Source organism: Henckelia pumila, chromosome 1, assembly GCF_033568475.1.
Source record: "Henckelia pumila isolate YLH828 chromosome 1, ASM3356847v2, whole genome shotgun sequence".
Classification (NCBI taxonomy): Eukaryota; Viridiplantae; Streptophyta; class Magnoliopsida; order Lamiales; family Gesneriaceae; genus Henckelia; species Henckelia pumila.
The window spans coordinates 98480850-98496265 of record NC_133120.1 but is presented as its reverse complement, the minus strand read 5'-3'; the positions used below and the strand labels follow the sequence as shown (position 1 = coordinate 98496265).

At 33.1% G+C, this 15416-nt stretch overlaps 2 protein-coding genes across 2 annotated transcripts; both read left to right on the top strand.

Moving 5' to 3' along the window:
• Positions 1–8445: 8445 nt before the first annotated feature.
• On the top strand, positions 8446–10073 carry LOC140870313 (uncharacterized). Its single transcript, XM_073273001.1, has 3 exons — positions 8446–8455; positions 8564–8785; positions 9265–10073. The coding sequence occupies exons 1-3, from the start codon at positions 8446–8448 to the stop codon at positions 10071–10073; spliced, it is 1041 nt and encodes a 346-aa protein (XP_073129102.1).
• Positions 10074–10701: 628 nt separating this feature from the next.
• LOC140870297 (secreted RxLR effector protein 161-like) lies at positions 10702–11518 on the top strand. The gene is made up of 3 exons (XM_073273000.1): positions 10702–10776; positions 10878–11404; positions 11509–11518. The coding sequence occupies exons 1-3, from the start codon at positions 10702–10704 to the stop codon at positions 11516–11518; spliced, it is 612 nt and encodes a 203-aa protein (XP_073129101.1).
• The last annotated feature ends 3898 nt before the right edge of the window (positions 11519–15416 follow it).

Sequence of the window (15416 nt, the reverse complement as noted above, 5' to 3'; positions counted from 1 at the left end):
AGATGATATTTAATGAATGAATAATTATTTTGAATAATTTTTAGTTGATTGTTGTTTATTTATTTATTTATTGTTGTTGTTTATGTAATTTATAGTTAATTAATTGATTGTTGTTTATATAATTTTTAGTTGATTGTTATTTATGTAAGTCATTTAAACTTTATTTTTAAATTTTTTTAATAAGAAATCATGTAAAAAACATATTATATTTTACAATGTATTTATATTATTAATTTTAATAATTCTAACAAAATCAGAATAACCGTAGAAAAATTTGTTTTGTTTTTTTAAAATATTATAAGACTGTGGTTGAATGTTTGTCCTTATATTGTTTGTTATTTTTTTTGTTTCTTCATTCTATGACTATAACTTTAAGTTGTGTGTTGGGTATTTAAATTACATGTTGAATGAAATTTATGTTTCTTTTATTATGTTATGTATTATTAATGATCAAACCGACAAAATCGAACCGTATAAACCGGTCCATTATAGTACAAAAACCGAACTGAACCGAACCGAAGTAGAACGGTTTGACTTTGAATTACATTTTTTATAAATCGAAAATCGGAAAATCGAACCGAAATTAGACAAATTAAAATCGAAACGATCGATGAACACCCCTATTCCTTACATCATCACGCTGACGTCACTCGAAACTGCTGACTGGAGAAGATCGGAAGCTCCGATCTTAGATCGGACGTTTCGATCGTCTCGCTTCCGAACCCAAACGTTGCTTCCGATTCTGCACTGATCGGATGCTCCAATCCTTGTTCGGAAGTTCCGATCTCACTCGAGACTCAAGACTCTCCAGATGATTTTCGAGTGTTTTGGATCCATTTTTAAACTCCTTAGATTTTTTTGGAAATATTTTAATCATGTTTATTTAATCTAAACATGATCACTCCATTAATTACCAATTAATCCTTAATTCCGGATACAGAACACTCCATCTCATATATAATCAATTGTTAGGAAAACCTATCTTTGTATATTTTTTTTAAAATTATGAAATCTTGATTATCTAAAAAAAATATAAATATAGAATATTTATATATGAACAACTAATTTTTTTTTAAAAAACTAAACTTTAATATTCTAAGAAATTTCCATATTATTTTATAATATACAAATAATACAGTTTTATTATATAAAAAAATTATATCGATATACATGAAATTTTAATTACTTTTTTATTTAAAATATATAAAATTATGAGAGCAAGGTTTAAATTTTGATCTATCAAAATTTTACTAGTCTAATATGACAATAAAATATATATTTAAATCATACTATTTTAAATCTTAGAATTCATGTTGAAAATATAAAATATGGATTGTTTTTAACCTAAAAATAATTTATTCATGTTCAAACAACTTTGTAGAATAATTGTTGCAAAATATTCCAATAATCAAAATAAGAAAAATGAATATTTAAAACATTGATGTTGGAGATTGGTGCATGAGAGGGAGGGGAGGGGTAGTGTATACACTTTAAAAATATTTTGAGTTATAATAGATAATTTTTGAAATATTCAAAAATGAATATAACACCGAGAAATTATATCAAGTTTTAGTTAGAAAATAAAGCAAAAATACTCGAATAATACATCTAAAAATGATTAAGTATTTTGAAAATCATTTGAAAATATTTTATGTTGTGATGATAAAAATATTTTGGTTGAAGCTTACTTTGTATGCAAGATTTTGATATTTTATAGAATATATAAAATAATTCAACAAATCATCCAAAATAATAACGATAAGTAAATGCAAAAAATGTAAAGAGATACCAATTTGTTTATGCATGTTTGGAGACTCAACTTGAAACGACCCTGACTTACTAGTATTTTTTTTTCAATAAGATATTTCTTTAAAATACATTTTATTTAAAGATATTGATTATACATAAATATATATTACAATTTAAAATAATCTTCCATGAAATATTACTCTTAATAATGTAATTGCAGGCACATAACCTAAAAACTCAACAACAGTTAAAAATTCATGCATGCAAGCTTCATTACATAAATCATATTCAAAATCCTGCAAATCATGTAAAACAATGAAAATCTTCTAAACATATGCGAAAAATAAAAATGTCTAAAAATTCTATAAATAAATAGACTCATAATTTTTACGGAAAAGAATAATAATTTTGATTGTAAATATGAGAATGTTGATCCATAATTTCATATCCCAAATATCATCTCACACAACTCCATGTCTTGATTTTAACGATAGTTTTTTATTTCGAATAAATGATGAATGAAAAAGTTTAAATATTTTCGATCTCTCTTACGATATTAATCGATACAAAAAATATCTCAAAACTTTTGGTCGAGAAGATGTCGGATCGAAATTTTTTTGGGACAAAAATGAAATGAAATTCCAATGTTAATTAATATTTTAGTATGAAAATCAATATTTTAATATTTGCTGGTTATTCGTCCCAAATAGATGATAGAAAATGCTAAAGATGCAAGAGAATATAGGCTCTCCGAAAAAGGTCTGTAAAACGAGCTTTGTCTATGCTAACAAATGGTCACTGTCTTTATGCTGCATCCAAAGGTCCATGTTTTTTTTTGCGGTTATAAGATTATCTCAAATGCAAAAAATAAAATAAAATAAAATATCAAATGCGAAAAAACATGGGTCATTGGATCTCCATTCGAGCAATACCCAAATGGGATAACATAGACAAAACCTATAAAATGAATTCCCTGTGTATCAAAGAAATTGACATAGATAGGGGCGGGCAGATCAAAAGCAGTCACCCCAAACAAAATTTTTACGTTAATTACATACTACAAATTGTACAACAGTCAACAGTAATACTCCATGCATTTAAGCATATCACAGTCAAGAAATAAGGCTGTCAAGTTTTATCGAATATTGTGAAATTTGATCAACGCCAATTCTTGAATCAATATGAAGGATTAAAACATAAAACTGAATTAACCCAATATCTGGATCAAATAATGAGGCAAAGTTTATAGAAGTTTTACATCACAACTCCGTGACTACAACACAAGGCCGAATCGATGATTTTGAATTAGAATGAGTGAGTAGAGATGATATTAGATAATATTAAAATCTGTTTGAATAACATCATTTTTGAGAGTACGTGTGTGTATATATATATATATATATATATATATATATATATATATATATATATATATATTCACTTATCTAAAGAAGATATCATTCCATATATCAACTATCTTTCTGTTGATATTCTAACATAGAACTTTGGTTGAATACTCAATAAAATATTTTAATCATGTAACTTGTAAATGTTTGTTATTAATATATAAACTTTAAATAATTTTTTTCAGTCTTGTTTTGTCATAAACCACCGATTCATCGAATATTGCTGAGCTGATATTGATCGATGCTATCCTATGTGACTGATGTGACAAAAATTGAGTCTATATTAAACACATTACAATTATACCTAAACAAATTAAAATAAAAGAGAAAACGTCTTATTCTTTACACTACAAGAAAATCATCAATCCACAACAGGCAATAGACAACATTTTAAATGCAAAACTGTTGTCTTCTACCTTTCGACAACAGTTTTATTAAAAAAATATTGTTGTTGAGCGTTTTTCATTATCAAAGACAATTTTTTAAAAAATGATGTTTTTTACCTTTTTTTTTAGCTACAACAATAGTTTTTTTTACAACCGACAACAGTTTTTATATACTGTTGTTAATGAGAGTGTTTTTTGGAATCAAAGACAACATTTTTAAAAAACTGTTGTATATAATTGATGTCTTTTAATTAAATTTTTTTTATAAAAAATTCAATAATAATTTTTTTTGAGCCAAAATAATAATTCTTTTAAATAAACTACGATAAGGGATCCCAACACGACATATTTTGCACCTAAGCCCCAATTTCTTGGCTCTCTTCCACGTTATTCTTCATCCGTTTCTATCGCACGTACGTCACCGGAGAGGTCCGACGACCTTATTCCAGCCTACGCAAGAAGATTTCTTTGTCCTAAATTGCAAGAAAAAAACTAGTTATTAGACCCCTCTTTTGCGAATGAAGCTCCTGATCTTCTTCCTCATGATTTCGTCCACTTGTTTGTTGTTTTGGTCGATTGAATGTTTTATTTGAACCCTAGACTATTTCGAACCTAGCCTAGCCGTTTACCCCTTTAACTTATTCAAGGTTATGGAAAAAAAATTAGTAGTTTCGAAAAAAAAAATCCAATTATACGTACATGGTGAAAATCGAACTTTGTCGTGTTACAACTTAAATGATTAAAATTGCATTTTCTCCTTTGATCCATATGACACTTTTCAATCCCTTTTTGAATGATGATATAATTATATATGACTAAAAATCAGAAAATATTAAAAAAAAAAAAACAAATAGCAGTCATATAAGAAAATAATATAAATAAATTAACAGAATAACTGATTTACCAATTTTCAACCACAATTTACTTAAATGAAATTATGAAACACACAAAATAACAAACAAGTGTCAAAATCTCTTGCTTAGCAAAAGGTGTCGTACTATTTTAAAATAAAACCATTAAAATTGTTATTGGATGAAATATTATGCATTCTTACATGAGAAATCGAGTTGATATACTTTTCAAGTGTCAACAAGTGGTCCTCCAGTTTGTCTATATGTAAGATAAAGTCAAAAGAAAGTGATCAACTTTGATCCAAACATTAGATGTGGTATGTACTTCTTAAGATTTGTTTCCAACTCAAAATTTCACATCATAAAAAATAAAATCAAATAGTAGCTTCTAGTAAAAACGTAATCCCAATATAAATATTGATCGGGTTTTTTTTAATAAACTATTATAAAAAATAATTTTTATAATCAAACTATAACAAAATGTGGCACTTTAAAAATCTATAATAAACCGAGATCCGAGGAATTTCTTCATATTTACTATTTTTTTTTAAAATTTAAATTATCAAAATTATGGCCAAAACCTTTAAAAAAATAATTGTGGCTTTTTTTATTTAAAAAAATTGAGATAATAAATTATTTATTTATTTTAATTTTGTCTTTCAGATTATCAGATCAATATATAATAATAAATGACGATATATTTTTAATAAATAAGATGATATTTATATTTTATAAATTTTTCAATGCCCTATATTATTGAATTTTTGTATCAAAAAACCATAAAAGAAACTTCATGTTCTTTCTTAATTTCACCATAAAAATTAACGCTTTCAGAGTATAGTTTTTAGCTGTTTATTTTAAATTTTATGCAATAATCACATGTTGGAGAATTTCAGTGATAACAAGTCAAAACAAAACCAAGTAAATTAATCAGACTCATCAAAGATTAAAGATTATAATCTATGAAAGATAGCCAGATCAAAGTACCGCAATAAATTCATCAACCAGATCGAAGCCTCATCCGATTTCTAATCGTTGAAGAAAACGACAAAGTCATTTAATGAGATTTTGAACGTTGCTCGGCCTACGTTCTAAAGTCAAGATCTGTGAGCTAGGATTGAGATAGGTTGGCAGCTCAAAATCAAAAATTGTTGGCGGCTCACTAAATACTTTTGAAGACTATAAATACTCAAGTATTTTGGAGATTCAGGACATGAGACCAAGAGTGAAAATTACAAAGCAATCAAATCAAAGTTGAAAAAGCCTTCACTCAATACACGAACTCAGATACTTATCTCATCAAATCAAAGTCTCGATATTCTGAGTTTAGAACACTACAGATCGATCAAGCTCAAAGAAACACTTCAAATCGATCAAGATCAAAGCTACAGCTTTCCAGATAAAATCATCGAAGCATACTCTATTGCTTCACTTTGTAAACTCTAAGTAGAAAAGTTGCTCTGCTTCGAGTAAAGAGTATTGCTAGGAGTTCCTATCAAAAGATTGATTGGATTGGATTTGTACAAAGGGATTGTATAAAGTCAAAGTCTTCTAATGAATCCTTCTGGAAACAGAAGAAGGGGTGACGTAGGAGAATTCATCTTCGAACATCCAGAAACAAGCCTATCTCTTTACTGCATTTATTTCATCTTATCTGCATTAGTATTATTAAGCATTCAACCTGTGAGAAAGATTTCTTCCGCCTGACTTGTTCAGATCTTTCAAGCATATCAAAAGTTTTAAGCAATAAAACTTCTGTCTGATTCTTACAAATTAGATCGAAGTACCCGCAAAATTTTCAATTGTGTATTCACCCCCCTCTACACATATTTCGATCCTAACAAGTGGTATCAGAGAGGTTCTTGCTTATCACCTGAATCGTCTCTAAAACTATGGCATCTTTAGCTATGACATCGTTTAGTAAAATCCCTATGTTCTCAAAAGAAGATTATGATGACTGGAAAATTCGTATGCAGACACATCTATCAGCACTGGATGATGATATGTGGTTCGTTGTAACAGATGGACCAATGAAGATTATGAAAGTCAACACTGCTGTTGCTATTACTGAAGGTGCTTCTCAGATGATAGAAAAGCCTCGATCCGAATGGACTTCTGAAGATAAAAGGAAAGCTAATCTTGACAATGTTGCCAGAGACATTCTATACAAAACTCTGGACAAAAACATGTTTAGCAAGATCAAAAGCTGCACTACTGCCAAAGAAATATGGGAAAAGCTCACTCAATTATGTGAAGAAAATGATCAAACAAAGGAAAGCAAACTCATGGTGGCCATTCAAAAGTTTTACAATATCAAGATGAAACCAGGAGAAACGATGAATGAATTTGACGAAAGATTCAGTAGTATCATGATCGAGCTGAATGCACTTGGAAAGAGTTATAGTAATCGTGAAGTAGCACTCAAAGTCATGAGAGCTCTACCACGAGAATGGGATGTAAAGACAGTCGCTATGAGGGAATCCAAAGATCTCAATAAGATCGAACTACATGATCTATTTGCAGATCTTAAAGCCTATGAATTCGAGATGGGTGTTCGAACTGAGGAAGACACATCAACATTACAAGTTACCAAAGCTCTTACTGCAATAGATGAATCTCCTGCAACAAAGACTGCAGAACAAATCAGTAGCGATGCAATGTCACTATTTGTAAAGAAGTTTGGAAGATTCATGAGGAAGAATCACAACAGCTTTCAAAGAGCTAACAGATCAAGCTTCAAACCAAAAGAACCAGTTGAAGAAAATCGAGCTATTTACAACTGCGGAAAAGAAGGACACTTCATAGCCGACTGTACCAAACCCAAGAAGGATGAGAAAAGAACATCATACAAGAAGAATTCAAGAGAAGAAAGGAAGAGATTCAGCAAGAATAAAGAACAAAAAGCCCTATTAGCAGATGAAAGCAATAGAAAATGGGCAGAATCAGACTCCACCTCATCTGACTCAGAGACATCGTCAAGTGAAAGTGAAGAAGAAGCTGTCAAATGCCTTATGGCAAATAACTCTGATATTCCAGACGATGGAGAGGTACTTGACTTTACTTTTGATGAATTTAGTAGGGAAGATCTTATTAATGCATTAAATGAGATGGTTATTGAATATCGTACACTATCTCAAAAGTTCGATGAAGTCAGAACAAATGAAAAGGGCACAACAGATAAGTCAGATCAAAGTAACTCAAATGAGTATACTGGATCAGACACTCTAAAGGCTCAGATAAATTTGTTAATGGCTGAGAACAATGATATGAGAAGTAAGCTGCAAGAAACTTTATCTGAAAATCAGAGATTAACAGATCTAGTAAAATCTTGATTGATATCCTTAGATAAACTTACAGAAATGCAAAAGCAAGCTGGTGATAAATCCGGCTTAGGCTACATCACAAATGAAGGAAGTTCATCTATCTCAACCACTCAATCGTGTCTGGAAAACAAAAGCTCCAAGTATTTGAAGTTTGTGAGATCCAGCACGATATATGAACCAGAGATTCCTATGACATATTCAATAACTCATCTGAGCAAACCCTTACACAGAGGGCTGGGATATGTTGAGCCAGAAAAATCTAAGTCAGGATGGACTAAACCTAGATCAAATTGGTCTAGAAATGGTTCTGAAAGACAAAGAACTTCACCAAATCAACATAAATAGCATTCTAATAGCTCTTATAGAAAGTATTGGAAGTAAAATAGGAATAATCGATCTGATCACAACACTTGGCACACACATCACAATGTACAAAGGTCATCAAATAAATATGTTATTCCCAAAGGACAACATCATAGAAATTCTGTAAGGATAATCCAAGTATGGATTCCAAAGGGATTAATCCAGCGTGGACCCAAGTAGGAATGGGGACCAAAGTTATTTTATTTCATTTTTGTAGGAAAACAAGGGCGAATTGATCAAAAAAACAGTCTGGTACCTGGATAGTGGATGCTCAAGGCATATGACAGGAGACAGAAGAATGCTATCTGAATATATACCAGGATCATGACCTAAGATTACTTTCGGAGATAACTCTAAAGGTACAACGATGGGTAAGGGTAAGCTTATCCATGGGAATATTTGCATTAAAGATGTATTACTTGTAGAAAATTTAAAATATAATCTGATTAGTATTAGTCAATTGTGTGATTATGACTACTGTGTAGAATTCCAAAAGCACTCTTGCATTGTAAAAGATCTATCTGGACTAATCAATATGACAGGAGAAAGAAGTGGAAATACTTATAAGGTAAATTGGTCAGATCAACCACTCACTACAGTTTGTCTGGTATCAACTAAGATGAACCAACATTGGTTATGGCACAAGAGACTAAATCACTTGAACTTCAAAGCGTTAGCCAATCTGAGTAAACATGAATTGGTTACAGGTCTGCTTAAAATCGAGTTTTCAAAAGATAAAGTTTGTTCTGCATGTCAACTAGGTAAGCAGATTAGATCAACTTTTAAAAACAAAGGATGTAAATCATCCTCCAAAAGCTTAGAACTATTGCACATGGATCTTTTTGGTCCTATTCCAGTAATGAGCTTAGGGGGAATGAAATACACCCTGGTTATTGTTGATTATTTCTCGAGATTCACTTGGGTGATTTTTTAAAATCCAAAGATCAAACTGGCACCCAATTGATTAAACTTCTCTTAAGACTTCAAAATGAGAAATCTCAATCGATTAATAAAATTAGAAGTGACAGAGGAACCGAGTTTACAAATCAAACTCTGTCTACTTATCTTGAAAATCATGGAATCAAGCATGAGTATTTGGCATCTAGAACGCCACAACAAAATGGTGTTGCAGAAAGGAGAAATAGAACTCTAAAGGAAGCTGCTAGAACAATGATTGCTGATTCAGGTATTTCACAAAAGTTTTGTGCAGAAGCTGTAAATACAGCTTGTTATACTCAGAACAGATCAATGATTAATAAGAAAGTTGGAAAAACACCTTATGAGATCTGGTATGGTAAAGTTTCAGTGATATCATACTTCAAGGTATTTTGTTGCAAATGCTTCATTCACAACAATGGTAAGACTCATCTGACTGCACTTGATGTCAGATCAGATGCTGGCTTATTTCTTGGTTACTCATCTGTTAGTAAAGCTTATAGAGCATTTAATACTAAATCTCTAACAGTTGAAGAATCAGTTCACATTGTTTTTGATGAGACACCTGTCACTAATGAATCCTCAAGCTTAAATGATCTTAGTAACAGAATAGAAGAAAGCTTGTCACAGATGATGAAGAAGATCCAGATCATACAAAACATTCAATATGAACCAGATCAAGCTGAAGAACAGAGACCAGAAGAACCACCAGTGGATAATGAGATTACAACAAACACAGATCATGTTGCACATCACGATGTTCTAAATCAACAAGAAAATTCAGATCAACTTGGTCCAAATTACAGATGGTCCAAGAATCATCCACAAAAATTGGTAATAGGTAATCCATCTGCACCTTTGAGAACCAGATGTCAGATGATTAATGAATTTATACATGCTGCTTTTATCTCTCATATAGAACCTAAGAAAGTAGAAGAAGCTCTTCTTGATAGTAACTGGATAGAAGCCATGCAAGATGAATTGAATCAATTCGAAAGAAACTCTGTCTGGCATTTAGTTCCTAGACCCTCAGATAAATCTATAATAGGAACTAGATGAGTATTTAAAAATAAACTCAATGAAAGTGGTACTGAAGTAAGAAATAAAGCTCGCTTAGTAGCACAAGGTTACAGACAAGAAGAAGGTATTGATTTTGATGAAACCTTTGCCCCTGTTGCTAGACTTGAAGCTATTAGAATATTTCTTGCTTATGCTGCTTTCAAGGACTTTAAGGTATTCCAGATGGATGTTAAAAGTGCATTTCTCAATGGTCTTCTCCAAGAAGAAGTGTTTTTAGAACAACCCCCAGGATTTGAAAGTCAATCTTATCCAGATCATGTATTCAAACTGGATAAAGTTCTTTATGGGTTGAAACAAGCTCCATGAGCTTGGTATGATACCCTCTCACTTTTTCTCAATAATCATGGTTTTACTATTGGTTCTGTAGATAAAACTCTTTTTAAGTTTGTCAAAGATGATCATACTTTATTAGTTCAAATATATGTTGATGATATCATATTTGGGTCATCTAACCCCAAATTATGCAAAAAGTTCTCTAAGATGATGCAGGACAAATTCGAGATGAGTATGATGGGAGAACTTATTTTCTTTCTGGGATTGCAAGTCAGACAAATGGAAAAGGGAATATTCATTAACCAGGTCAAATACACTTTTGAATAAATTTGGAATGGAGAATTGCTCTGCTGCTAGTACCCCAATGGGTGCTTCAATCAAACTGGACAAAGATGAAGCTGAGCCTTCAGTAGAAAAACTCTATTCAGAGGACTTATAGGATCTTTGCTTTATCTAACAACAAGCAGACCAGATATAATGTTCTCAGTCGGTCTATGTGCAAGATTTTAGTCTGATCCAAAGCAATCTCACTACATTGCAGCAAAAAGAATCCTAAAATATCTTAAGGGAACTCAGAATGTTGGTTTATGGTATCCAAAAGATTCTAGTTTTAATCTAATTGGTTACTCAGATGCAGATTATGCAGGTTGCAGAATTGATCGTAAAAGCACAAGTGGGACTTGTCAATTTCTTGGTGACAAGATTATTTCTTGGTTCAGTAAGAAACAAACATCTATTGCTACATCTACAGCAGAATCAGAATACTTAGCCGCTGGAAGTTGTTGTGCACAATTGCTCTGGATTCAACAGCAACTCAGAGATTATGGTGTTGATTCATCTGAATCACCAATCTTCTATGATAATACAAGTGCAATTGCTATCACATACAATCCAGTTCTACATTCCAGAACAAAGCATATTGATATCCGTCACCATTTCATCCGAGATCATGTTCAAAAGAAAGATGTTCGTCTGGAACATGTTTCAACTGATTTGCAAGTTGCCGATATTTTCACCAAACCTTTACCCGACGCTAAGTTTTCTTATTTTCGAAATGTTCTTGGTTTAATTGATATTGATTAAATTAAGCACATGTTTAGGGGGAATAACTTCTTAATTTTTATATATCTGCTCGTTCCAGTACTGTTTAACAGATAAAAACATAAAGCTTATTACATTTCACTCATTTGTCTCATAAGCTACATGAGCAAGATCTATTCTACTACGCATATCTCGGCTCCAGTTGATCATCCAAGCACTTAGGGAGCCTTGACCATTGCAGACGTCATCCTCAAAGCAATTGTTCTGCATTTCATCTCGCTCTGTGAGGAGAATGAAAAGCCGAACTCCAGAAGACTTCAAGACGTCTCTAGCATGCTGAGTACCAAGCAAAAACTTACATCGCTGCATTCTAGCACAATTTCGACGATGCATTGCAAGAGTCACCGGAGGAAGATTTGGACGAGGACAGCGAATGGAATCCAGGAATTTCCACATTCTCATTCCGCGCTCAAACAATCTCCTTCTGTATAAATCCTTCCGGATCTCATACTCTTGTTTAACAGATGGAACAACGGTGATATTATTCTCACTTGCCATTTACTCTTAATGCTTTAAATTATGTGTTGCTAGTGCCTTGTAACCTTGCTTCTTATAGGAACAGATAAATGAATGAAAGGACTTCAACCACTTCATCCTCTTTAAACATCCAATCAACTTCTGCTTATTTATTACGGGAATTCAATTTGATCTGCCTAGATCGTGATAATCCTTCTTGAGATTCTCAAAACCTTTTCTAATTCTCTTTGACTTTATTGCAGAAAGTTGATAAGTCACAAGACTATTTTACAGACAGCTTGTCCAATCACATTTATTGTATTTTATCTTCTGTGTATTTTGCTTCGTAACCTTCAATATATCATCATTACTTTCTGTCTATTTTTTAATTAGTTCAATTTTTTTTTGGGTAACCTTCCATCTGATTTTGAATATTTCATCCGACTAAAGATGAAACGTTGAATTGAACTTTCATCTGGATAATTTCCTTACTGTTTAAGAGTTCTTAGATATTATGTTTGTTTAAATCATACTCAAAACTCAAAACATAGGAGAAAAACATAATATTTCATTGCATTCCTAAAAAAGGCTTCATTACATTTTTCTTACTAACTTAATATTCTAGATTTTATCTCATTGGCCCCCAGATCCTCTTACTCACATCAGCATCCAGACGCCACCTGTGCAACCACTTCAGCATAATCGGATCAAAGAGCCTACCCTTGTACTCACCTGCATCGACCAGATGAGTGAGGACCTTCACTTCTTTCCTATACATCAGAAAAGAAACACCCTGATTCGAGAGGATCTCCTCAACGCTTATGGCACCCAGCAACTCCATATACTTGTCCTTATGATCCTCAAGCTCGCAAACATCCTCATACTTGCATGGAGGGAACGCCGCTTGATGATACATCCGAATTTCTTCCACTTTAAACCAGAGTCGCATAACCCACTTCAGGATGAATTCCTGAAGTTCTTCCTTGAACTCTTCAACAGACAGATTAGAACTCATTTTCTCTATCAGAGTTTATGATTTAAATAGGATACTCGGAAGATACATCCGAGTGGTCTATTTATAAGGGATTTATTCACTCTTTTATTTATTAATGACGATATGCATTCCCGAGACATTATTAATATTATTTCTTTTACCACGTGCTGGACATCTCTCTCAGCCGTATTTTTTTTTGAATTTGAAAAGTTGCTTATGTCATCTATCACGTGCTTAGGCCCTTAAAACTTATCGGAAAAATTGCCTCTTCTACACTCCGCATTATTCTGAGCCCTAAATTACTTCTTCTTTGCAAAGAACATATAACTCGCATTTATTTCTCGATTTTGCAGGAACAAGATGACACCCATTACCCAAAACTTTCTTCTCATCGACTTTCACACCATATTCGATCTACAAGATCAAGGATTGGTGGATATGTTCAGAAAGATTGAAGCATCTGGGCTGCGGAAATTTCTCGAAGGTGGGAAATTGCTTTACAAGCAAGCCCTACCAAAGTTCTTCCAGACGGCCAAAGTTGAAGAAGACTCCATCTCTGCAAGTCTTGGTGGAGAATTCGTCCGGATTACATCTACCCTCTTCACTTCTTCGTTCGATTTGCCAAGACATGGAATCACTGATTTTTCATCAATTTCTACTGAAACAAAGAAGCAGATGAAGAGCATGTACTCTTTGACAAACAAACCAGTCCGCATTCCTTGCAAGAAGAAGGAATTGAAGATGAAATTCAGGATTTTGCACGATATTATGGCCAATCTCTTCTGGCCAAAGCAGGTTCTTTCGATGCAATTACATCTGAAAAATTTGATGTTATGGTTGCTATCTCTGCTGGTGTTACCGTAAATTGGTCAGTTGTTTTGTTCAAAGTTCTATCTGCTATGATAACTGCACCTACAGAACAATCTCAAGGATTTGCAGTTCAGATAAGAGATATCTTGAATGATCTGAATATCCATCTGGGACCCTCATCTGCACTTCATCCTCACAAGACTTTAAATGAAAGAGCCATTGATATGTACAAAGCTAAGCAATTGATTATTTTTAAGCGTGGCTCATCTCATTCCGATGATATTGAGGATTTAATGCTCCAAGATGAGTCCAAGTCCCTGGCCATCACATCAACACAGGAAGATACACCTTATAGGAGAAATGTTCCCAGAATAAAGACTACAGCAAAGAGAAAAGCTTTAATTTATTCATCTGAATCGATCAGGTTACTATGGCTGCTGTTATCCCACCTCATCCGCAAAAGAAAAGAAGAATAGTCAGGCTTCCTCCTCGGATTCCACTGCCTATTCCACCTGCACCAATTCCAGCTATTCCCCTCTCTTTTGTGGAAAATGTTGTTCCACCAGTGACTCAGCTCAATATTTCCATGCTCCAGTCCGGATTTTTCAAACAGCCTGATGATGTACCAAATCTACTGTCAAACATTCAAAGTTTTATTGATCTGACTGCTGAGCACATTATAAAAAATGTGGATATAAAAATGAAGTTGTTTGACAAATGGTTCTTTCATCGGACTGAGGATCTTTTCGTCAACATCAAGGAATTGAACACACTGGACAGGATTGCAGCACTTGAAAATAAAATCCTTGAATGGGCTGAAACTAAAATTGTGTCAAGAGCCTTGAACAGAAGAGAGTTTGTTCAACTTAGGCTACGGGAAAGCACTCTTCGACACCTCATTCGAACACAGAGAACCAAGTTCAATCCAACCAGTCTAGATTGATAAGACCGCCGCATATAACCAACTGGAAAACGATGCTAATCTGATGACAGCAAATGCTCAACTTACGCGACAAGAATTTCCATTAGAAGCATCAGTCAGAGTTCAACCTCCCTCTTCAGCTACTCCATTTGATACAGATGAACAATCTCTGATGGATGAAATTATTTTCTCTGTCAAACCAATCAATCCAAGCATTTCATCAGCTAAGGATACTTCTGTTCCAGAAGAGTCATTGATCAATGATGATGTTCCCACAGATCAGTTGGCTCAGGAATTTCAATCCAAGGAACCACTAATTTCTCCTGTTCTTGAAGATACATCAATTGATCATACAGATCAGCCTGACTCTTCTGTCCCTCCTGAACTTTCAGCCACTGAGAAGGAAATAGAAGTGCCACTAGCTGCATCTACAGTTCTCCACATTCTACCAGATGAAACTATTACTTCTGTTGCAGAACAAGTTGCGGATTAATTGCAAGTTGGTACATCTATTCCGGATGATTCCTTTATTGAAGATATTATCATGGACTCTCCAGAACGAACAAAGACCTCTGCTTTTGATCCGAACACAGCATTGGCATCATTTGTTTCAAATGAAGAACAAAGTCCTCTCTTATCTGATGCCTTCCTGGTGACAGACTCTTCTGAACAACTGGTAATGGATCTGCCTCCTATCTTTGAGATAGTTAGAACTGATCTTATTCATAGTATATTCAGGCCTATTACCATTATGTTCAAAGACAAG

What these genes read in the sequence shown, in the direction of transcription:
- LOC140870313 (XM_073273001.1), top strand. An exon ending in TAAACATGAATTGGTTACAG is followed by an intron (nt 8,786 to 9,264) that starts GTCTGCTTAAAA and finishes TTGCTGATTCAG; the next exon opens with GTATTTCACAAAAGTTTTGT.
- LOC140870297 (XM_073273000.1), top strand. Translation starts at nt 10,702, where the DNA reads ATGGAGAATTGCTCTGCTGCTAGTACCCCAATGGGTGCTTCAATCAAA. An exon ending in AAGATGAAGCTGAGCCTTCA is followed by an intron (nt 10,777 to 10,877) that starts GTAGAAAAACTC and finishes GCAAGATTTTAG; the next exon opens with TCTGATCCAAAGCAATCTCA.